The 25,643-nt window shown below is 40.7% G+C and overlaps 1 protein-coding gene across 4 annotated transcripts in view; it reads right to left on the bottom strand.

Moving 5' to 3' along the window:
- Positions 1–25,643, bottom strand: part of PCSK5 (proprotein convertase subtilisin/kexin type 5) — a 296,986-nt gene that overhangs the window by 109,141 nt on the left and 162,202 nt on the right. For all 4 annotated transcript variants that reach the window (XM_005297736.4, XM_024105417.3, XM_042850577.2 and 1 more), the window contains 2 exons: positions 24,631–24,731; positions 8,280–8,383 (listed from right to left, as the gene is read on the bottom strand). In XM_005297736.4, coding sequence (XP_005297793.2) covers positions 8,280–8,383; positions 24,631–24,731 — 205 coding nt within the window. The remainder of the gene's footprint in view (positions 1–8,279; positions 8,384–24,630; positions 24,732–25,643) is intronic.

Here is a 25,643-nt window from a genome sequence, read left to right as displayed (position 1 = left end):
GTTATTCTGTATCCGCAAAAAGAACAGGAGTACTTGTGGCACCTTAGAGACTAACAAATTTATTAGAGCATAAGCTTTCGTGGACTACAAGAAGTTAGCTTTATAAAAGGTTTGTTGAAAGAAAGTTGGCTATGATGCATGTGTGTAGGGTGACCAGACAGCAAATATGAAAAATCGGGACAGGGGGTGGGGGGTAATAGGAGCCTATATAAGAAAAAGACCCCAAAATCGGGACTGTCCCTATAAAATCGGGACATCTGGTCACCCTACATGTGTGGTAATGTAAGATATAATTTTTAAACTCAGTGATGGTCATTTTACAGTGTATTTCTCCAAAAGAGACAACTCCATTGCAAAACCAACTGTCTGTAAATTTTCTTTAAACAAAACAAGCCATTTGTGCCTGGAGCACAAAATGTATTTAAAAAAACCCTCATTTCCCTTTTTAAGACTCTTCAGGCCAAATTTCCCCTTGAATGTAAATCTGAGGTTTACTCTAGATATTAAAAGCAGATGGATCTAACCATATTTGGATTACAGAAAACAAACAAACAAACAACCTTTCACTGAGAATTTATAAGCAAATAACTCAGAACAAATTATGACAGATTAGTTGAGTGAATTAGAAGTGGAAATGCTGACAGATCTTTAGCTATAGACACACAAATACCATTTCTGTGCTGCTTAGAGTATCAGGTACATAGTGAAGAACATCTCTCTTGTGTTGCCTTATGCAATTTCTGTATCTTTTTGAAAGTGCTTATATTCCAGTAAAATATCAACAGTTAAAAGAACACCTGACTGAGCACAGGGACAGTATCAGATTTCAGCAACAGATGGATGACTAAAACATAAATTGTGGTTACGGTATACATATTTAATAAATAATAATACAATAAGTATTTATAATTAAATATCCATCTCAATAACCCTGTAAGGTGAGTAAGTATTATAATAGGTACAGATAAGTGAACTAAGACAAAGAGAAGTTAAACAATTGGCCAAAGTCTCAGAGTAATTGGCAATGTAAAAAATAGACCTAAGGGTGACATCCTGGACCCTTGCAAGTTAATGGCAAAGTTCCCATTTACTTCAATGGGACCATGATTTCACCCTAAGAGCCCTGAATCCCAGTCCCAAACTCTGTCAACTAAACAATATAGTCATCCTGGTGGCAGAATATTTGTGAATATAATTACTGAAAATACCCAATAAAACACAATGAAAATCAAACTCCATTGGCCCTGAGAGAGAGAGAACGAGAACTGAGCTCCACCCACAAAACTCTGCACCTAACATCTGCATAGAATTCCCATGGGTGTATGTGTAAAGCTAGGCAACTAGATTGCAAAATCTCCCAATTTCCAAGGACGGTTGTTATAACAGTGCACATCAATGTAATTAAGTGATTGCACATATTCCTTGGGCTTTTTATTTTTAAGGACTAAAGGCAAAGTGTTCTGTCTTTCCAGCATAACCATTTCTTACTCATGTTTAATTCAATAACTCTAGTCTTACTAGGAATAGTTATTATTGCAAACTGGAAAGGTATCATTTTAGTTTTTCATGCAGAGCCTGAGTCTGTTGACCTATAGGGCATGCATGCTACAAGGCTAATTTTTCTTCCCCCCAGGCTTTGAGAAAGGGTTGGATTAAGGTGTATTAAAGGGGAAAAGTCAAATGTTATCTTATCCGTGGGCTGGCTGGTGTTGGGTGCTGTCAGTTCAGTCTGCAATTTTTATAATGTACATTTCTTGAAAACTGTTTGTTCATAGCCTGGATTATGCAATGGATACCAAGCCTGGAAGCTCTCTGGGGCAAGGACTGTCTTCTTTATTGCTTGTTTGTAAGGTGCCAACCACAATCCATCTCATCCTTGAATAGGGTTTGTAGGTGCTACTGTAATATAAATAAGTGTATGGACTGATTTATCACTGTTACTCCAGTTTTAGGGTAGACTAAGTCCACTGAAAACCACGGAGTCACACCGCTGTCAAACCGAACCAACATAGTGGTAAATCAGGCCGACAATATATGAATACTATAAATGCAGAAAAGCAAATTAGGGTGTATTACAATATGTTATGGTCAGTCTACGTTCCTTTATGTAGCTAGTCACTGATCTTAAAAAGGTGTGTCCGCTCAGACTTTCCCAGTTTGATTTTACAACCAATCCCTTGGTTCCTAGGGCCAGCAGGGAACAGAGCACTGCAGACATAGCAGCCTCAGCTAGAGGAGCTTTTGATGGGTTTAAAGTTGGGAGGAGAAATGAGGATTTTTTGGGCTCTTTCCAGGCATCTTTTTTCCTTTCTCTGGAACTCCTCATCTCTGGAACTACCTAACCATGTAGCTGTTGTTCCTGCGCTCAGCTATCTCTTTTAATTTAAAAAAGCAAAATTGGAAGGTATATCAATTTCTATTAAGCAAAAATAAAAATCCCTGAGAAGGCTCCTGCAAGCTTTCAGGTTGCAGAATCCTACACAAGATCTCCTCTCACTTTCTGCTCTACCTTCCCCAGCATCCCAAATACATTTGGTGATTCTTGCAAAGGCAGATAAGGTTCAGAAACCAGGCAATTTGTTTAACCAATTTTAAATTTGGAGCACTGAATAGCTTCCAAAGTAATTTTAACATTACTGATAACTGCCATCTGAGCATTTGCTGATGGGATGGAGGAAATGATCTAGGAAACAAGAGCCAATGTCTGCCAAATGAAACCCTATAATGTCTAGGTCCCACAATCATCTAAAACCCTGTATTGAAAAATTAAAGATTTATGGCCCTATTTCCCCGACTATTTATATTATATCTCCTCCACCCCTCAGTTTCCACAGGAATAACTGTAATGATACTTTATACAAATGAAATGATAAAGGTGCTGGCGTCAATCCTATGATTTCTGTGATATTTAAACTTGTTTGACAATTCTAAATGGTCACCACTATCACTGGGCACTCCTCCTCTTCCACACCTATAGTGTGTATTCTGCCAATGTGGTTCCTTATTGTGAGAAGTAGGGGACTACATTTCTGACAGAATCCCAGTTAATTTTAGGGACTTCTTCTATCTGCTTCCTTGGTACTATGCCGAGTGCTGCCCTCATGTGTTCAGAACACCACCAAAAGCCCATGATGTAAGCAAAGGGCAGCAAAATGAGAGTTAAAATGAAATTAATCAGGTAAGGCCATAAATTAATAATAGCATCTAGATGTTCAACTGTGGTCAAGGAAATAGCTTGGGGATATCTCTCAAACTTTAAATCCACATGGACTGGGAAGCTGAGGGCCTGCTCAACTAACTCATGGGGTCATACCGACTCGGCAGTTTTCAAGGACATTTCATTAATGAAGGTGTTTTTTCATTCCCCTCCCCTGCGCTTAATTTGCTGATTAAAGGTGATTGCTGAAGGATCTGGCTTTTGTTGGAAGGTGCATGATGTAATAGTCTTTCCTGCTTCTTGATAAATATAATGCGTGAAGTATTAGAATGCCATAGCAGAGTGGCAGATGCTAGGGCCCTGATGAAGGATGCTAGAATCCTCTATTGAGTTATCCTACATTCAATGGTCTAGACTCTGTGTGCTACTGCACCTTTTTTTACGGTGTTGGTTTAAGAGGGTTCCCTGGGTGATGCAGAGCTATGGGACTGGTTCTATACTACTACACTGACCTGCAGCCCCTAAGGGGGGAGGAATAGGGTATGGCCAGAGAGAACTGCACTCTGAGGCTGGGTCTACACTACCCGCCTGAATTGGCGGGTAGAAATCGACCTCTCGGGGATTGATTTATCGCGTCCCGTCAGGACGCGACAATCGATCCCCGAATCGACGCTCTTACTCCACCAGCGGAGGTGGGAGTAAGCTCCGTCGACGGGAAGCCGCAGAGGTCGATTTTGCCGCCGTCCTCACAGCGGGGTAAGTCGGCTGCAATACGTCAAATTCAGCTACGCTATTCACGTAGCTGAATTTGCGTATCTTAAATCGACCCCCCCCCGTAATGTAGATGTAGCCTGAGTATTTTTGGCTGACAAAAGGTCTCATAGGTGGCTGCTATAAATCAAGAGAGCTTAGAATGTAAAGTTTGTCACATTCAGAATTCTTATATTTGTTAGCAATGATTAGAATCTAATTCTTAAATCATGATTTAAAATGTGTGACGGAATGTGTATGGGAAGCTGATTCAGCTCTTTTGAAATAACCCACAATGTTGTGCAGACACTGCAGTTGTTCTCTGAATTTTGTTTGAATACTTACCTTTGACATCAGTTTAAACCTGATCTATTATCAGAATACAAATGGTGTTGTCTTATTTTCCTCTTTCTGTGTTTCTCCAATGTTGCCCCCATCCAATACAAGCTCTGCACATCATAAGAATACTCAGCAGTTATACAGCAGTTTATACCTTCAAGGGCCTATTCAAATGTTAAGGGCTCTCTCCTGCTCCCAGTGAAGTCAGTGGTGACATTTAGTTGCCATCAATGATTAGGTCTTAAATGCCCTGTCATTGCTTTACAAACCATAGCTATACTGCTGGGGAGGTGGGATGCAAAAAGGTACATATCACTTGCAGTTCTTACAGGCAACTGGAATGTCTCCAGTGGGGCAAAAGCCTGTAGAGGTGGTCAGAAAATGGAAACAATCTGTTAAAGTTTTGATATTTTTCACTAAATTGGATTTTGCTCTCATAAGTAATATTATCTCCATTTTAGAGATGAGGGAAAGTGAGGCAGGGGTGAAATGAGTTGCAAGACCACATAGTAAATCACTGGCAGAGTTAGGATTAGAATTCTGGCATTCCTGACCCCCTAATGCTGTACTCGCCGCTAGAATGCACAGTCTTGGACTGCTCATGGAACTTTAGTACCACGTAAAGAAGTATGAAATGGGAAGCTCCTTAAATTAAGATCCTAACTGTGAATACCTGCTCAGTGATGCCATTCAGAAGAGATGATTATGCTTCTTAAAATTACTTTGTTGCATTCTGTTTTCTTTCAACCTATAGACAAGTGAGCACTGATGCTGCATTCTTCTTTTATGATTTCAATATCAACCTACACTGCTGACTGAACACTTGAAAGAGGAAGTAACCTTTCCAAAGCAATCTACTTGTAGTAGATAAAGATCAACCGTTTTGATACCCCTAAGGAAGGAAGGAAAAAGGATGCTCTCTAACTTTTTGCTAGACCAGAGGCCTGCATTAGTTATAAAAAGAAATTATTTGAGGTGGAATAACAGGTAGAATCTAGCCATGCTGAGCATTCTATAGTTTGCCAATTTTTTGTAGTGATCAAGGATGTACTGCAAACCATATGACCAAGGTCTGTGACTGGGAGTGCTTGTAAAATATATTTTCAAAACTATTTATTTTTTGAGAGTGCCTTGTCTTAAGCTACTGTGTAAAGACACCTGTTGACTCTCAGTGAAATAATAATTAAAAAGAAAACCGGTTTTCTGACCATGAGATTCATTCAGTTGACTGGTATTTAATAAGTGCTGTTTATTCTCCAGAAAAAGTATACTGGAAGGAGGAAGGGGGAGAGGAAAAGTGGTATCGCTGCAGTGCAAAGCATAAGGCAGCTCAAGTATTATTCATTAGTTAATCTTTCATTAGTGTAAAAAAGAAAGAAAGAAAACTGGAGACCTTGTAGCCAATAGCTACATTTGTGAGCTCCTCCTTTCTGTTCCCCAATGACAAACAGTGAGAGTAACTGTGCTGAGGGACGGTGTTGCCATGCAGCCCAGCCAGCCAGCCCACTGAACAGGCAGGCTGACCCACTTTCAAGTACCAGCTTTTGCTGACCCTTTGAGTGAGAGGTTCTTCCAAGTTTTTGTTGTTTTCACCCTTTGATTTCTCATTTCTAAAGAACCAATCCCCCCGCCCCCTTCTCCTTTATCTTCTAGCATTCATGGAAGAAAGGCAGCTTGTTTCTTGTGCCTCACTTTGCCTTAGTCAATTTCAGAAAAATTCTCTTTTCGGCCTTGTTATGAACATACTTTGGAAGAAATATGGGTCTTGACATCAACAAAATTATGATACAATTCCACAAGGATCAGAGTAATTCATCTATGAAAAACCCATACTTTAACTGTTACTCTTGGCAGCAGCGAAGGATAATAGTGAAATATTATACTAAATATTGCCACGTGCACTAGTAAAATACAGTATCATTCTTGCCAGCAGCGGTGTGCAACTCCCCCTTTGAGCTCAGGTTTGGATGTTGTGATTTAATCTAACTCTTTTGCTTCTTTTCTATCCAAAACCAACAGAGGTTTAAAGAGAGATGAATTTTTATTGGAACCATTTGCTTAGCCTAAGTTGCCAAAATAATTTAGTTAAAACTGGTGCTTTATTTGGGTTAAAGTTGATCCTTAGCTCCACAGAGGTCGAGGCACTTGGTTTGTCTTGCTCCTTTTGAATTCCACCATGAAGTCTACTGCCGAGTTTTGCCAGGTGAAGTTGTATTTCCTGCCTCCCCACAGTCATCCACATCTACTTTCCTGATTTTAGACAAGTGGGGGAGAAACCCTCCTTAACTCCTTTACCTCATAAATATCAGCCACCACAATTCAAACACAGTGTGTCTTCCAGTTGTTGGGGGTTAAGCCAGAGAAAGAATTGTTGTAACTATAAAGGCTCTGTTGCTGCTGCTAGTATAACATGTGTTAATACAACTCTTCAATTTGTTAATGAGAGACAACTGCTCTAAGATACATCAGAGTATGATACTGAGTACTATGACGTTATTGCCTTTCTTGGGAACAGGTGAAAAAATACAAAGGGATAGAATTCTGAAAATTAGATAGTAACCAAAATGCTACAATTTACAAAACTTGAAGACATAGTCTAGATAGTTTCAAGCACAATAATAAGATATCAATACACATTTCCTTCCAATACATTTTTAATGCCAGGCTATGCCTCACAGTGACAAGTACTATATTGACAACATCATTAAGTATCTCTCTGTGTTTTCTTGCATGTAGGTTTGGGCCTTCGTACCTCTCTCTATCTTTTTTATATGCATTGTAAATGGGTCAAAACCAGAACCTTGAATGTGAAAACATTTTAATTTTGAGGCAGTCTGGAGTTGAATCCCCATTTTCAAAACTATCCTCTATCGTTTAGGTTCTGGACTGGATCCAAAAACGAACGGGGCCTTTTTTCTGTTTCTAATTCAGATGCAGCGGAAATATCATGGGGCAGAATTACATATTAAATATGTTACGTGGTGGATGTTCTGTGGTCTGGAATAGGTTAAAGCTAGGGCTTAGATTCGAGGCCAAATTTTAGTGTGAAATTGTGTGAAAATTTGATTGCTCTGATACTTTGTGAACTATTCTCAGGAGTTTTTGGCACAAAATGGCATAAATCTCACAAGATAGGCTCATCTTAAAACTTGGGTGGAATTCTCATGAGAATGGAATCAGAAATAGACCATCTGAGTTTTGCATCCAACCCAGAAATAAAGCCAATAAAGGGTTTAGAAATAGGAACTAGAATTTAAACCATCTTGAAATTCAGAGGTGTTTAGATTCAAGGTCCAATTTTAGCCCATCTCTAAAATATAAGCAGAATTATATAGTATTGCTAGTCATTGACTATGATGGTATGTATATATATCTGTAACAGCTGGTCAAAACCAGTAAAACATTTAGTGAGAAGTTTTCAAAATTTCAAAAAACTCTAGACATTTTTTAAAATGTCTGAGTAAAAACTGGGATTTCTGTCCCTTGAGACAGTCTGATATTTTAACACTTGTTTTCATCCCAAATCAGGGCAAACAGCTGAAATATCAAAGCCTTCTTTGTGTAGAATGAAATGTTCTGAAAAAATTTCTATTCAGTAATGTCAAAATGTTCCATTTCGCCATTTTCAATCAAAATCCCTTATATTCCCGAATTGAAATGTTTTATTTCAGGTTTGCTTGACATTAAATTCTGTGACATTAATAGCAAGCTAGACCATCTGTACACCTGTGCCTGGAAGACACAAACACCTGGTTAAGATACTTTACTGCCTGCTTTGTGCTACCAACGTAGCAAAAAGTAGGCAGAAAGGGTTGACCAAAATTCAGTCCATAATTTTTACTTTTCTAGTAATTTCAAATCCCAGTCTTTAAAGGAGGAGAAGGAACATCTCTCTTTTGTTAATGAAAAAGACCAAAAGCTGCACATACTGCAGGTGACAGACAAACCATCTGAGATTATTTCCCTCAGCTTCGCCTTTAAATGTCAGATTTTGTTTTTGCCTGTCATGGTGAATAAGAAAGGAAGCTCTCACCCTTATAACCAGCAGCATTGGTTTTCCAGTCATTAGAATTCAGATGTCCTGCACGTGAAGTCCTTACAATAATATGCTGTACGTCTCTCCAGGTCAGAGATGGACTAAGGAAAAGGACAAAGACAAAGTGAAAATCAGATTTTTCTTACCAAAAAGGAAAAAAAAAAGTTACACAAGTTAAAAAACAAAATCACAAACAAGACTGGTGATCAGAGTAACATGACCCAGCTTTACAGGATTGATGTATCAAATTATTTCCACCTCTACTGTTCTTTTTCGATTAAGAGAGATGCATTAATTGATAGGCAGCCTGTAAAATAAATACACTCAGTATTCCACACGTGAAATTTACAAGGAGGGACAAAAAAGTGTATTTGACCTAGAGATAACTAATATGACCACCAAGTGCTTCACGTTACATCTGTACATGGTTGCCTACCTCAGACATGCTCAAGAGAAGAAAAGCATAACAGATCACAAGGTATTTCAGATTCATTAGGGCCCCAGTCTGGCATTCCTTTCACACTCTAAACTTCCATTGTAGTCATTATGGAAGCGTGAGTCTATGTTGTCATTGACTTGCTCATTATAGCAAGATTAACTACTGGTAATCAGGCAGAGATCAATCCTGTATTCTTTAGGTACCCAAAACTCCAATGAATCTGGATAGTTAATGGCTGTGATGAAGTGGAATTTTTCTGCACTATTTTATTAGTCCTGTGTGTGCCTCAGTTTCCCTCTGTACTTTGCATTGCTACCCTGTGGGTGCAAAAGGGTTAAAAATAAAAAGCTGCTCTTGGGGCAGAGCAGGAGACATGAGGTGTTGACATGTAACTATTGGGAGGGGAAATGAATAGGTCATTAAAGAACTGTCTGAAACCGATCCATATCAATGGAGGATCGATCCACAAAGACATTGGGAGCCCTAGGGATTGAGCAACTGATGCTTATCCAGCAGGCAGAACATGTGAACTCCACAGGGGTTGGCAGGGGCTTGGGGGTGGCTGTTGGAGAGACTCAGCAGCTCTCACCTGAGACTGACAGCGAGTCAGAGCCAGAAATGGATTCCATAGCAGCACGGCTGATTGCACTGGCTTGGTCAGTATGGACTATATCTTAACCTTTGCTTCTCTATGCTAAACTAAGGGCTTCTGATGTAGTGTTTCAGTTGACTAATAAATTCTACTTTATTTTGAAAAGGCTGCCTGGTGTCACTGCAAATAATTGCTGAGGTTCACTGATCCCTGAAGAGTATAAAAGTCTCTGAGGAGGAGTCTATCTCAGTTGGACTCGCTGGAAGGAACTCACAGTGTGAAATGGGAGTGCAAGAGCCCAGAGAATCAGTCTTGGAGGCACAGAGGCAACATGGCCTACCCTTAAAGAAGAGTAGAACACTTGGGGGTGGCATTCTGAACAGGTACCTCCAAGGGACTGTTTAGAACCTGGAAAGCAGCACGGATCCTGTGGATCTGTGACAATGGGCAAGCAACTAACAACACATATATGAGTTTCTACAATATGTAAAAAATGATTCTTATTATTTATCCAAAAGAGGATCCCATCTGGGTCTCCACAGTGGAATGAACTACCATTTTTTTTCTCTCAGGAACAGAAGAAATCTTTAGAGAATGTAGCCTTCCAGATGCCCTTTGTTTCACAGATACATATTCTCAGGAGGACTTCCTTTCTAAAACCACAGCTTAAAAGGCCATGGATTATGGTGGTGTTCATTGACAATTTCTCATTTGTTCTGTTAGCAATGAGATGGGGAATATGACTGTTCTTCCAACAATGCTGTTAATAGTGAGAATGATAAATGAACAACAGACTGAGCAGCTATGGTATGGCTTCACAAAAATTAAATAAAAAAGAGGAAATGGGGATTTGTGCTCATACCATTATTCACCAAACATCAACCTCTGAATAGCCCTGCTCCTGTTCCCATACACTGTCATTGACTTGGATGGTGCTGGATCAGGCCCAATACAAGTTAACTATACTGTCTAGTACAGTGGTTCTCAAACTTTTGTACTCAAACCTTTCACATAGCAAGCCTCTGAGTGAGCCCCTCACCCCCTTATAAATTAAAATTAAAAACACTTTTTTATATATTTAACACCATTATAAATGCTGGAGGCAAAGCAGGGTTTGGGGTGGAGGCTAACAGCTCATGAACCCCCATTTAAGAACCTCGCAACCCGCTGTCCCAAATCCCAATTGGAGAACCCCTGGTCTAGTAGCTAGGGCACTAAGCTGGGACTCAGGAGATGCAGGTTCAATTCCCTGCTCCAATCATAAAGTTCCTGTGTGACCTTGGGCAAGTCACTTAGTGTCTTCCTGCCTCAAATCCCCATCTGGAAGTTGGGGATAATGCTTCCCTACCTCACAGGGGTATTGTGAAGATAAATACATTAAAGATTGTGAGGCACTCAGATACTATGGTAACAAGGGCCATAGATTGATTGTCCTGCAGTTTTTTCATGCATGGAATGCCTACTAAATTCAGTGAGAGATTTCTATGTGGAACATCTGCAGGATAACAGAAACCATCCAAGCAGGTTGATTTTTCTGTGAGCTCTTCCTGACACAGGAAGTCACAAGAGAAACTCACCAGTCTGAGAGTTTGGTGTGCTGAACTCAATGCAGTGTTTCTTATTTTTATACTGTCCTAACATCTGCCAGAATTTATTTTCTTGTAAATTTAACCTTTTGAAATGCTTGTTTTGTGGATGCTATACCGTACTTAAACATAGAAATAGTATCTTGTTTATCTTTTGAAATAAGTAGTTGAAATCAGTCAGATCTATAAAATTTCCTACATATAACTCGGTCTGAAGAAATTAGTGTTTTATTTTCTTGCTGAGCTGCATAAGCCGGGTTTCTGAGCTGTACACAATTAAGATGACAAACTTTAGCTTCAGTAAATTGGAACTCCATAGGGAAGCAGCAGATATGCAGAAATTACTGCAAACATCCAAGTCTTCTATGTAAAACGTGCCTCTATTTCACACAGGGCAAAGACAGAAATAGACTGATGGAAATTAACAGGTTTGTGATCAAAGGGATTTCATCTGTCTGAATGAGATTAAAGGAAGGAAATGAAAACCAATTACATTTGAGCTTCATAAGTCACAATACCATATAATGGCAGTAAAGCTGGGAAGTGTAGAAAATACACTAAAAAGTAACAGACGTGGGGATGGGGTGAAGGGTGGGGGCGGAGGGGTCCTCCAATGGCCACACAGTCTAAATAGTTGAAATGGGACCGTAGGCAACAGAATTTTTATATATATTGACCAAGTAGGAATTGCTTAAAATAAGTCTTGTATACTGTAACTGAGTTATGAATGGCACCTCAAAGTCAGGTGTGAAGCCACTTAACTATATACCCTTCCCCTCTATTTTTTTTCATTTTTTTTCTTTTGTTTGTTTTTTGGGGGGCTGACACTGCTATTTTACTTTTGGATGGACTCTTGTTCCTTTGCAGCATGTTTCCCACTAGGTTGTGTGAGGCCAATGTCAACTAGACTCTGATGTGACCTAGCATGAAATCCCCTTTTTTAGCTACCAATGGAGCATCAAAGGAGATATTGTGTATTTTAGTGAAGCCAACACAGAGGACTGGTCTACACTGGGCGGGGGTGGGGGGAGGAACGATCCAAGATACGCAACTTCAGCTACGCGAATAGCGTAGCTGAAGTCGAAGTATCTTGGATTGAATTACCTGGGGTCCAGACGGCGCGGGATCGATGGCCGTGGCTCCCCCGTTGACTGCGCTACTGCCGCTCGCTCTGGTGGAGTTCCAGAGTCGACGGTGAACACGTTCGGGGATCAATATAGCGCGTCTTAATGAGACGCAATATATCGTTCCCGGATAAATTGAATGCTACCCGCCGATACGGCGGGTAGTGAAGACATACCCTAAGTCCTGCTCGCACTGGAGCCCTGAAGACGTTGGTGTATGCAGATCAGCTGGAATACTCACTTCGAAGAAGCAAGATCATTTGTGCTGAAATGTCTTTTGGTTTTCAGAACTTGTTGCATTCCTTCCTAGCTGGATCAGTTTAATCACGACCATTTCATTTTTCTTGTGTGCATCTGAGGTACTGGAGCAGCATGTGGTTAAATTACTACATTATTTTTAAGGTGCACTAGTGCCTTTTGGTGATGGATGGACATTTAAAAATATTAATATAAATATAGCTTGTTTTCCAAGAAGGGGTCTCTTTTCAAGTTAGACAATTGGACTGGTATGATAGTAAGTATTTATCCGGCTGAGATCTGGTAAAAAAACAGAACTGCAAAAAGTGAATGTCATGGAATGTAGTGGACATTAAGGGCTTGTAAGATATGGTATGCTTGGGCAGGCATGTAACATGCTTCAGAAAGAAATCAATAAAATTTTATACCAGATCAGGAATTTCACTAGGAGCCCATGTAATGTTTTAGGAAAAGATGTAGCACTGGCTCAAGCCTTCAAGAGTACCTCTGAGAATCCCAAGAGCTGCATTCTTTATTAGGTGAAGTCTGAACACTCTGTGATTCCACAAAGCAAGGTGTTATAGTTGTCGAAACTACTGGGAAGAAAAGGCACTAAAATATTCACATCAGTTTTAAAAGGCAATATTCAAGACTGGCTACATTCAGCTAATTATTAAAAACAAACCAGGGGGTCCAGTCTCCTTTCAATGAACAGTGAGCTCTCATTACTGGGAATTATACAGTGTGTCAAGATGAAAATACAACCCACAGTTAAGGTTTAATGAAGACCCTCCAAAAACTTCCAGATTGGGGAACCCTGAAAAGCGAGCTACCCTGATAGTGGTTCTGTTTTAAAGTTCTGTGTAAGAGGCCACTGTTGTATCTGCCTGCTACATCCCATCATCAAAACCAAACTCAGACAACAATTTCTCAAACTGAAAAGCTAAAGCTAAATGTCAAGTACCCAGTAAACAGATGTGTATAAGTTCAACCTCTCTCTCGTGCCTGCATGCCAGTTTGCTTACTGCAAGAGCCATTGAAGTATAACATTTTTCTTTTATTTATGTTGTTGTCTCAAACATAGACAAGCTTTTGGTGTATTATATCAAAGGCAGCAGAGAGATATAACAGCATAAGAACAGCATTTCAGCTGATTTCTACAGCCTCCGACAGAACCTTCGCTGTATTATGAAGTGAGCTATTGCCAAATTGAAATTTCCTCTTTACAGTAGACACCTCATTTGAAACCAAATAGGACTGCAATTGTTCGCCCCCAACTTTTGTCAGAAACTTTGACAAAAAATAAGAAATTGGAAAGGAGTCAAACTAGCAGTTCATTTGGAGAAAAAATAGGTTTTTTTTTTTTTCCAAACCAGGGAGTCATAGGAGCCAATTTTAAAGCATCTGAAACAATCACAGAAGCAGTCAAGTATTTGTAAAACATGACAAAATTGGAACTTAAGTGAGTAAACAGTTGTTCACTAGCCATGTAAGCCACAGATCCCGATAAAACGTCACTGATGTTAATTGATTTACCATTTGATTAATCTCAAAAGAGTTAATAGGTAAACATCTTGAAATGAAAACATGTACTAACAAGAGCAATACTAACACTGCTATATAATGGGATCAATTTCAAAAACAGGACAATTTCCTTCCAAGAAAAAAAAACAAAAACCTTGAATGTCTCATTTGAAATTGCCTGGGGATTATGCATACCAGACAATACTCAAAATCACACCAGAATGAGCAGAAGTAAGAATAACTAAACAAAAATTGCATGACCAGCAGCCAATAAATAATGAATGTTAAGTCCTCAGCTCTCTAGTAATACTCCAAGGTCTGACCCTCTTCTTTCAACCTTTTCAAAATGTTTATAAAGCAAGCTAAATGAGAAAATATGGAAATGGAACAACTGTACAATAATGGTGTACAAAATCAACAATATTAGTTTGAGTTTTTAACTGGATCCTTAACCAAGAATGAACAGCATTATACAAATTGGTTAGAAATGAGAAGCTTTAATTTCAGGTCAAATTTTGATCCCTTTACTTACACTGAGTAGCGCTTTACTCCACAAGTAGTCCTTTTGAAGACACTGTAGCTAATCCTGAAGCAGGTGCTATTCAACATGAGTAAGGTTAAGATTTTGTCATGGGTATTTTTAGCAAAAGTCACAAACAGGTTGTGGGCAATAAACAAAAATTCACAGAAGACTGTGACCTGTCTGTGACTTTTCCTAAAAATACCCTGCAGGGGGGGACGGACTAACAGTGGGAGTCCCACTGGGGGCTGACTGCTGGCCACTGCTCCTGTGGTGTGGGCTGATCCAGCCCTGGGCACTGAACCCAGTTCTGCCACTGCTCCTGGGTGAGCGTTGACAGTTGCTCCAACCCCGCCACTGCAGTGGGCTGAAGCTGAAGAAGATACATAGGTCTGTTAAAGTCACTGAATCCGTGACCTCCATGACAGAATCATATCCTTTAACATGAGTACAGGGATCAAAATCTGGCCTTGTATGTAAAAATAAAGAACAAAAATAATGATTCAAAAGAAACAAAAATGCCATTAGTGAAAGAAAATTAGAGGAAAATTCAGTTGGTGTGAAGTTGTATGACACAACCAGGATCAAACAGAGAGGGATCAGAGTGCAAATTAAGTTTTCCTTCATAGCAAAATGCTAAAGCAATCAATATTAACAATGGTGATTACATTGTCATAATGACCAGTGGTTTGATGCAGATCAGTCTATCTGAAAAGAAATGTTTTGCTAAAATGTCAGAGGCGTCTGTGAGTCTAGTTAAAGAAAGGATATAGAAAACTGATCTCCATACAGGCAGAAGTAAAACATAATACCATAGGATTTACAAAAGAAGAAATGTTGCCAGGCAATCTGAAGGGGTCAATGGGCCATCTTTGCAAATCCTGGCTATGACGAGACGGGCTTTGATTGTTACTGCTATATCTCATCAAAACAAGTAGTATTTTCCGACACCGCATCCTTCCCTGGAATACTGTTACATAGTATTTATTAGTAGATCACACACAAAGTCTAATCAATTTTAAAATACAATTCCTATTCCAACAACAGCATTTTCAGCATTCTGATGTCCACATGACTCTGCCCCATGAGGCCATTCAACAACTTTATAAACAAAGCAGAAAACACAGCTGCTTGGCCTAGCCACGTAAGACAGATCCAATTCTAATGAGTCATCCAAAATCCATATTCACATTTACTGAATGATTAATGTCTCTTTATGACCAGTCAATTAATAACTGTCTGATGTTATACCCAATTATTATTTATGGAAATATTCTTATTATATGGAAATGGCATAACTGAGATATTTTATGCAAGATGAAGAACAGGAGGACTTGTGGCACCTTAGAGACTAACAAATTTATTAGAGCATAAGCTTTCGTAGTCCACGAAAGCTTATGCTCTAATAAATTTGTTAGTCTCTAAGGTGCCACAAGTCCTCCTGTTCTTCTTTTTGCGGATACAGACTAACACGGCTGCTACTCTGAAACCTTTCTTTATGCAAGATGGGTCTTGTAAGGTATCGTCGGAAAGGTTATAATATACTGAATGTAATTATCCAATTTGTATGCATGTATCATTTCTGTATCTAATGATAGGAATATTGACTATGTAACAATTACAATGGTGTGTGTATTTGGGATACACCCATCAGACAACAGGCCATCAGCCTTGATGGGCCATTAGGAAGAAACAATAAGTCTTTGAAGATACCAATCTCTCTCCTTCCTGAGAGGCATCTTGGGATGTAGATGTGCCACAACTAGGTCAGGTAGGCCTGTCACCTGGTAATAAACATCATCTTGGATTTCTAGTAATTTTCCACTAAAAGAAGGGGGCGGTTAAGACTGGGAAACAAAAGATTCCCGCCTTATGTAAATCTTATTTAAGGCTGGGGAGTAAGGCAATCAGGACTCTCCCTTCACTGCCTTCCCACCCAAGAAAGACTGCTAAAAGTACCTAAAGAGACAAAGGAACTAAGCTGACAGAAAGGCAAGGGCTGAGTTCAGACTGAGACAGAGGACTCTAGTCTTTAAAGAGAAATAACTAGAATGCTAAGCTACAGAAACTCTGCATCCAGCCTAAGTCATATTATTAAACCCAGTTTGTGCAATTTATAATCAGGGGGTGGGGAGGGGAAGAAGTTGTACATATCTTTCCCCCACTGAGGGAGGGGGCAAATTTATGAGCTTATGTTGTATAGGGTTACCATACGTCCGTTTTTTCCCGGACATGTCCGGCTTTTTGGTAATCAAATCCCCATCCGGAGGGAATTGCCAAAAAGCCGAACATGTCCAGGAATAATACTGCCGGCCGGGCACTTCCCCTCCTGCGGCTGCTGTGCTCCCTACCTTGACTCTTCTGCTCTGTTTAAAGCCGAGCTGCCCGAGCGCTACCGGCTTCAGGCAGCCCCCATGCTTCCGGACCCTGAGCCGCCGGCCGGGCACTTCCCCTCCTGGGCTCTGGCTGATGTGCTCCTCCCCTGACTCTTTGGCTCTGTTTAAGAGCCGAGCTGCCCGAGCGCTACCGGCTTTGGGCAGCCCCCAGGCCTCTGGACCCTGTGCCCCCGGAGCCCAGGAGGGGAAGTGCCCGGCCGGTGGCTCAGGTCCCAGACCTAAAGAAAAGCTATTTGTGGCTCAAAAGCTTGTCTCTCTCACCAAAAGAAGTTGGTCCAATAAAAGATATTACCTCCCCCACCTTGTCTCTCAGCACCTAGGATGTCTGCCTGATTATTAAATCCAGGGAGTACTATCTGGAGCACTCTATTTTATGGCAGCTGCTTTGGTCACTCTCAGAAAAAGAGTTTGTCCTTTAGATTTTTAAGGGCTTTATAGATCAAAAGTCAAGATCTTAAGTTTCACCTGGAAGCAAATAGGGAACAAGTTTTGTTATGTATGTTCCTTACAGCCAGCATCAGCAGATGAGCAATCAGTCACATTTTGCACTAGCTTCAGTAGTCCTAAATGTAGACCCACATAGACCACACTGCAATATAACCACAAAAACATGGATAACAGTGGCAAGATCCAGAGCCGGGCAGAATATCACACAATAACCAGGCATAGATATAGATCAGTTCTGATGAAAATGAAATAAACAAAGGACCATTTTCATGTTGATGACACTGCTGCCTATATTTTGCTGTAGCCTCTAGTGGCTTCAGATACATGTAGAAAAGGAGGGGGGACAAAATAGAACCTTGCAGAGAGATCTCGGCCTATGGCTTCACACTATTCTCTGTGCCTTCTTAGGAGGAAAGAATGAAACAGAACTACTCAAGAGATATACAGTCCACCCAGACGAGGAGCTACCCCCTGACATCACAGCACCCCATTATCAATTCAGGCTTATTATACTCTTTAATTCAGCATCTGGGGTACCTTTGGGAAAGTCCTACGTAACTGTCAATTAACAAACCTGCAGGCATAGGGTTACCATATTTTGTGCCTCCAAATGGAGGACACTCCACGGCCCACGGCCCCGCCCCCAGCCCCGCCCAACCCCGCCCCCTCCCCAAAGTCTCCGCCCCCTCCCCTGCTTCCCGCGAATATTTGATTCGCGGGAAGCCTGAAGCAGGTAAGGAGGGTGTGGGGGGAGGAGGCGTGGCCCAGGCTGGCCCCCCGGCGTTTCCAGCCTGGGTCAGCTCGGGCCCTGGGGTGCCGGCCCCGGCCGACCACCCCCGGCCCGCCCAGCACTGCCGGCCCCCGGTGCACCCCCTGGCTCCCGGCCCCGCGGGCCCGGCTGACCGGCTCCCCGCGGGCCCAGCCGACCCGGCTCCCTGCCGGCCCGGCTCCCCGCCGGCCCGGCTCCCCGCCGGCCCGGCCGGCCCGGCCGACCCGGCTCCCCGCCGGCCCGGCTCCCCGCCGGCCCGGCCGGCCCGCCGGCCCGGCTGACCTCCCGATTTTCCCGGACATGCCCGGCTTTTGGGGATTTCCCCCCGGACGGGGATTTGAGCCCCCAAAAGCCGGACATGTCCGGGAAAATCCGGACGTATGGTAACCCTATGCAGGCAGCTAGGTCTAGGACAGTGCCCAAACTATCATTTTCATCTAGATCTGTAAGTGCTTAGAACTCAGTCCTATTTATGTTATCGCATCCAAGAAACTACCTTGAAAATACTAAGGTCGCAAAATCGAGCCTTCAACTATAGACTCTAAAGCACTCTAAAAACAAGGCCTCCTGCTGAGATCTGGTTCTTGTCTCCTCCGCAGTTCAGTCAGGCTGCTCCTCCTCCAGGCGCTCTCCTATTGCTGATGCATGACACACCAGAGCACCAGCAGCAGGAGTACTCACAGAACAGAAGGGAGAATCTCCATGTTCTCCTATTGCTGATGCATGACACACCAGAGGCCAGCAGCAGCAGCTAAGAGGAGCAACTGCAGGGAAAGTCCTTCTTAGTTCCTGCGCCAGTGAGCTAAAGAATGCTTAGCGACGAGAAACCTACTGTGCATGTGTGAACTAAGATATTTTTCAAAAGTTTATAACTTGGCCAAATGAGGATGTGTTTCCATGGAAACAGCAAAAGACAAGGTGATACCTCACTCACCCACCAAATTTCAGGCCCGTCCTCCAAAGCATGGAGGTACTAGAGCTTCTCAACAAAATGGCTGTACACATTTTCTTAACATGGGCCAAACCACTTATTTTTACCTGTCGGGTTATAGTGAATCACAAATTGAATATGATCCAACAATGTGATGCAGTTGTGAAAAAGGCTAATGTAATTCTGGGGTGTATTAACAGGAGAGTCATATGTAAGACACAGGAGGTAATTGTCCCTCTCGCATGGCACTGTTGAGAACTCAGATGGAGTACTATGTTCAATTCTGGGTGCCATACTGAGGGAGGATGTGGATAAACTGGAGAGAGTTTAGAGGAGAACAACAAAAATGATCAAAGGTTTAGAAAACCTGACTTACGAGGAAAGGTTAAAAAACCTGGGCATGTTTAGTCTTGAGAAAAGAAGACTGAGAGGAGAACTCATAACAGTGTCACAGATATTAAGGGCTGTAATAAAGAGAATGGTGGTGAATTGTTCTCCATGTCCATTGAAGGTAGGACAAGAAGTAATGGGCTTAATCTGCAGCAAGAGAGATTTACATTAGGAAAAACTTTCTAACTATAAGGACAGTTAAGTTCCAGAATAGGCTTCCAAAGGAGGTTGTGGAATCCCCATCACTGGAGGTTTTTAAGAGCAGTTTGGACAAAGATCGGTCAGGGATGATCTAGGTTTACTTGGTCCTGTCTCAGTGAAGGGGCCTGAACTTGATGACCACTCGTGGTCCTTCTAGCCCTATAAGTCCATGATTTCAAGTACATAACTTGTTAAAAATTCTATTTCTAAATCTCTTCTGAAAATAGAATTCATAAGTTATAACCATAATCTATTTAAACCAAATGTTAATATTTCTGTTTTATGTACAGTCTTCTTACGTTTCCTTTTAATAACATGCAGCCAGTGAGGTAAGCAGAACAACTTTGAGTTAACTGAGTGTCATAGGATTAAACGGAAGACCTGTCATTCTCATCTCATACTGGAACCATATATAAAAAAATGACACTCCAAAAGCATTTCCACAGTTCAGTTTTCTTATCACCTTTGGCCTTTTATTGTATTTATTGGTAATCAAGCTCCTAGTAGCTGGGATGAAAGCAGGGGGCAGGGCGGCGAGAGGGCGGCGAGCCCCAGCCAGGGCTCGCCGCTCTCCCCCCCGGCGGCCGGGGGGAGGGCGCCAGGGGGGAGGGCGGCCAGACTGCCGGGGGGAGGGCGGCGAGCCCGGCCGTGGCCCCGCTCTCCCCGGGGGCCGGAGCGCCGTGCCGCCCCCCTCCAGGTACCGCCCCAAGCACAAGCTTGGTGGGCTGGTGCCTGGAGCCGGCCCTGGGCACAGACTTCCTCTCCTCTCAGTGATTTACATTCAATTATGTTGTTGTTTAAAAAAAATGAGGAGCTTTTTGATGTACTTTTATTGTCACTTTTTTGGATGGATATCAGCATGTTAATATTCACCAAAGTTCTTCATTTGTTTCCAATAGTAATTTGTTTTATCCCTGACATTATATTAGCAAAGACAAAGGAAGTATATAACTCGTATGAGAAAAGGAAACACAGGCAATACAACAGGTATTTTGCAGCAGTTGAGAAAAAATAGCAGGTTAACTCTGCCTGATTTCATGGGCTTTTTCTTGGTAATGTAGCTACAGAGCTTCTCAAAACATGGAGATGGAAACACATAGGTATTGGCTTGTTAATAGAGAAACATGCAGGTTTCACCTTGGAAGCATACATATTATTTTTTTTCAAGTTCAGGTACCTCCTCTCAAGCAAAGTAAAAGACATTCTCTTTATTTAAGTTTTCCCTAAGAACACGACACAATGCCTAAAGGAAGGAATCTGCTGTTTAAACAGACTCTCTCTCTTCACACTGATTCATGCAAATCCTGAATTCAAATCCTTCATCTGCCAAAAAGCTCTTCTGATCTGGCAGTAGAATGCTGTTAAGCAACTTTAACATTTTATATTTAGAGCTAAGATGCCACCAATGCTGAATTAGTAGAATATAACAATTTACCCTCTAGCAGCAGGTTTATAGTTAGGAAAATTTGGCATTGCATAATGAACATAAAAGAATGGAAAACAATTAAGCACCCAATTACAGAGCTGGAGCAGGATACTAACTCCACTGGGCACTGATCATGTAAAAGAAAGCAACTGAAAAACAGGACATGAAAGCCCAAATACTATTGGTCTTTATAGGTCTGAGCCCTAGATGCAGAAATCCCTCATGGAGACTGGCTTTGTGCATGTGTGTATGCTAACTATTCCTTTGTTGTTTCAATGCAACAGACTCATATTTACATTTCTAAGTTATGCTAACATGTTTTACCAAATGAGCATTTGAAAAACCTGAATATTGGAAGCTAAATTAGGCTCCTTTGGTTACATGATGTGGATATGCTTTTTGATACAAAAATACTGGATGGAAGTTGTAATTCACAAGAAAGTTTTTTAAATATCACAGACTATAATGCAGTATTGAATTTATCAGCTCTCCAAAAATCCCACACCACCGGTTGAAAAGATCAGCAGAGAATTCCCCTTGTGGAGGGGAACTCCCCACTGAAGTAATGCTGGTCAAAATGCCAGAGCTGCGTCCTGTACCAGCCACCCCGTCCATTTGTGCCATGGTGGGGGGTGCTAAGGCAGGGAGATAGCAGGCTGGGACAGGCCAGGAGTAGGGGGAGGTAGAACATGGAGCTCCAATACTTCAAATCTCCACTGGTTTAAGGTCTCTTAGGATCCTTACACTAGTGGTAAAAGTTAGAGCAGCCTCTTGGGTGCTCTAAATAATGTCAAGGTCAGGCTGATGCTAAATCAGGGAGCAGTATGCCTCCCAGGCAGTGAACATAGCTTGGCTGCTGTAGAGAATTGCACACCTAGGATCTAATCATTTCCAGAGCTTCAATACACGTGATAGATCCACAATTTTCCTAGTAGGCAGTGCCTTATCATTGAACAAAACACATTCTTTCAAACATATTAAAAAAAGGGCTCTGATTACTGGGCAGCTCATGGTGTGAAGAACATAATTAACCTTGAAAACTCCTTTCCCACTAATCTTTTGAAAAATCTAATATAAATATGATGGTTGCTAGCACAGGCATTAATATGAAATTTAAGGCTAAATCTGCAACCCCCGATCTCCATTTGCCGGTGCCAATAAAATCTTTGCATGACATGACACCATCATGTATTCTCTGTATGCCACATATTTTACAAAATAAAAGTATTTTAGAAATGGTTAAGAGAGTTTTAAATATTGTTATTAGTAATGTTTTTCATATCGTATCACCTATAAAGATAGATGCTTTAGTGTCATCTAACCCAACAGGAATCAGAGGCAGAGGAAAATTATAACAAATACTTCTTAATATTGTAACATTCAGAAACACCTTACAATTATTTTAAATAGCTGATCCATACAAAATAATGTCAAGATATTAAAGTTGAATATATTATGATCTTCTTGAGCTATTAAAAAAGCTTCATCCCTCTCTAAAGGGGCATTCCTGGTTTTTAATGGTATAAAGTTCCTATTTCTAGCTCTCGTAAAAAAAGGATTAGATAATAAATCTGTCACTGTTGCAGGACTGAATGTCTTGGGTCCCAAGCCAAGCTAATTTTGGGAGGGAAATTTTAATTTTTGGGGAAAACAGGAAACATTTATCTTGCCAGCTGTTTGTTTGGTTTCTTTTAATGGCAGTAGTGAAGCCTATCTGAGGTTCAGTTATGCATAGTTCCACTGGAGAAATATTAGTAGGCAGAATGCAGGTAAGGTGGTAAAAATGCATGTTAAGCATATTGTATTAAGTAGCTCTGCATTGTATCATATTAATAGCAATACAAATTATTTTATATCTATATAGATACAGACACACTTAGCCCATATCCATTTCTGGAAAGGAAGTGAAGAATTCTTTATCTACTAAAACTCCCAGGGAATTTAGCAATGCAAAATATAACTCTCTCACCTGGAATTTGACCAATATTCAGGGATTACCACAGGATATTTAAAAATTAGTCAGTTTCTTGGTTTTCTTCATCTTATCTACGTACAGCAGCAGCACCTTGTCCCATCACCACACCTGACACATTAGTACAATATTTTGCTTATGTCTGCAGTGTCAGCCACAATGGCAGCTATTTATTTGGAAGAAGAGCATCACCTACTGAATTACCAGCAGCATCCAGTACCTGATCAGATTGGTATGGCTGCAGGTATTATGTGTCTGATACCATACTTTGAAAATTCCAGTTATAACAATGATGTGTTTGAAAATATACATAAAATACCATGAAAAGAGATACAATTAGAATTATAGGCAACAGCAATTCATTAAAAAGTAATTATGAAAACCTCCAGCAGTGTACTATTTTGGTGCATACAGATGTAATTTTATCTGTGTCTGTGGGCTGTTTAAAAACTAATGTAAGTATTTTACAACTGAGATTAAAAAGTGATTTAAAGAATGGTTTTTGAAATAACAGTATTACATTAACTTTTCAAAGCCGTTTTTGTCACTAACTATTGCATTGAGAAAACCCAATTATAATGACACAAGTTCTGCTCTGCTTAAGATTGTATCAGCTTTTCAATTACAATCTCTTATTTTCATGGCTATGTAATTCAGAAGTAAAAATGTGTTCTGGATTGAATTTTCGGTCAGGGTTTCTACACTAAAAGCTACATTTTTACAAAATGGCAACCCAAAATCTGTTTGTTATTACAAATTACATACTACGACAGTATAATACAATTTGAAATGATTATGATGCACACTCCCTCTACTCCCTCCCACCTTCCCATGCCTGGTCCTTTGAGGTTCTGAGTGCCCCTAGCTTTTATCAGTCTCAGTGGGAGTTAAATAGTGTTGTCTGAACCTCATAGGATCAATCTCTTAACTTAAAAATATCTGATTTTAAACAGGATTTTGCAGATCATTAGTCTATGTACATTGTACATACCAGACCAGTTCACTCTGATAAAATACACAAGAATGAAAAAGTTTTGAAATATGAATTTACATGATAAACTCTCAATGGCTTTTTCTGGTCAAGAATGCCCGTTAAAAATATATCCTGGTTACAATGTGCAAAATTCTGCAGTTGAGGAAAACTCTTGTAAAAGCTAATGGGAATTTTGCTATAGTAAGAGTTAACTGATTTGGTCCATTGTCAGATAATCTATATTTTAAAAACCAGTGCGTAGATATATACATGATAGAAATCTTGGATTTATTGTTTCATCACACATGATACTGGTGAGAGTTTTTATTTTTTATACAATGCGAACATCTGCTCATACTGGCCTACTGTCCTCAGTTCCACCATCCCTATGAACTGAGGTAGTGAAAGGGACTTGGGTCCGTGCACAATGCCACATACAATGGCCTAAATACTAGATTCAAGCTCGAGCTGCATTGTGAAGGTCCCCCAAGTCTTTCAATGGGAGCTGCATGTGTTCAACACCATTGCAAAGTATATCACAGCTTTAGGCACCCAAGTTAGAACATTTTTTCCCTTGTCTCTGTCTGTTTCAGTTTTCCCACATGTAAAATTGAGTGGTGTGTGTGTGTGTGTGTGTGTGTGTGTGTGTGTGTGTGAGAGAGAGAGAATATTTCCTTCACTCATAGGTTTATTGTGAATTTTCACTAGTTAATGTTTCTATAGCACTTTGAGGTGCTGGATGAAAGATGTCATGTTAACAAAATATATGCATTTATTTATGAATTATTATTAATTTTACCAGAGTATAGACCAAATCTTACTTTGCTTCCAGTGCCAATGCAATGATGCCTGCAGCCATAGGTGCAGAGGCCGAGGTTCCAGTATGACTGTCTGTACAACGCTGCCTCAGGTCGGTGGTGATCTGGAAGAAATTGAATGTGTGAAATTTAGAACACAACTGCAGAAATCAGAACAGGTTTCTATTGCCTACGTAAGTCAAATGCAGGTGAACAGAATTTTCTTCTTTAATAGGGATAAAAAAGGCTTTTGAATACATTGATTTGAAACTTTCCTATTCTACTCACAGGTTGAAGGTATTTGTGAACTTGGAGAAATGTTCACTCTATTCTACAGTACTGAACAGGTATGTTAGTCTCAGTTTGTCATGGCAGGACCACCTAAAGATTTGGAAATTAGAAAAACACACATACCAAAAGTGGGTTAAAATTCCGCCCTCATATTACTTTGCATTTATATAGCACTTTCTATTCAAGAACCACAAAGTGCTTTACAAACATTAATGTAATTAAATCTCTCAATGCTCTTGTGATGCAGGTAAGTATCATTATCCCAGTTTTACAGATGAGAAAACAGGTATGAAGGGGTTAACCAATTTGCCTGAAGTCATATAGGGAATGTATGGCAGAGCTAGGAACAGAATACACATCTGCTGAATCCAACTGCTGTGTTTTAACCACAACACCATGCTTTCTCCTTTAAGCAATAATTCATCTGAAAATAACCCCTAGTTGTTACTTAACACCCCACATTGGAACCCATAGGAGGTATCATCAAACAACTTAAATGTATGGAGTGGCCACCCTGAAAGAAAGCTTTCCTGAACCTCCTCTTCTGGCTTTCAAACAACCTCCCAGCCTTATCATCAAAAGCAAGCTCTCCACAGACCAGGACACACCAACTCAAAGCGGCACCAGATCCTGTCACAACAGATGCAAAACCTGTAGACTTATCTCCAATGCTACAATGATCAACATCCCTTACACACCTTTCACGACACATGCCTATCACAACATGTGATGTACCTCATCTCATC

The sequence above is a fragment of the Chrysemys picta genome, chromosome 6, assembly GCF_011386835.1.
Source record: "Chrysemys picta bellii isolate R12L10 chromosome 6, ASM1138683v2, whole genome shotgun sequence".
In the NCBI taxonomy this organism is placed as follows: domain Eukaryota; kingdom Metazoa; phylum Chordata; order Testudines; family Emydidae; genus Chrysemys; species Chrysemys picta.
This window is presented reverse-complemented; position numbering and strand designations above follow the sequence as displayed.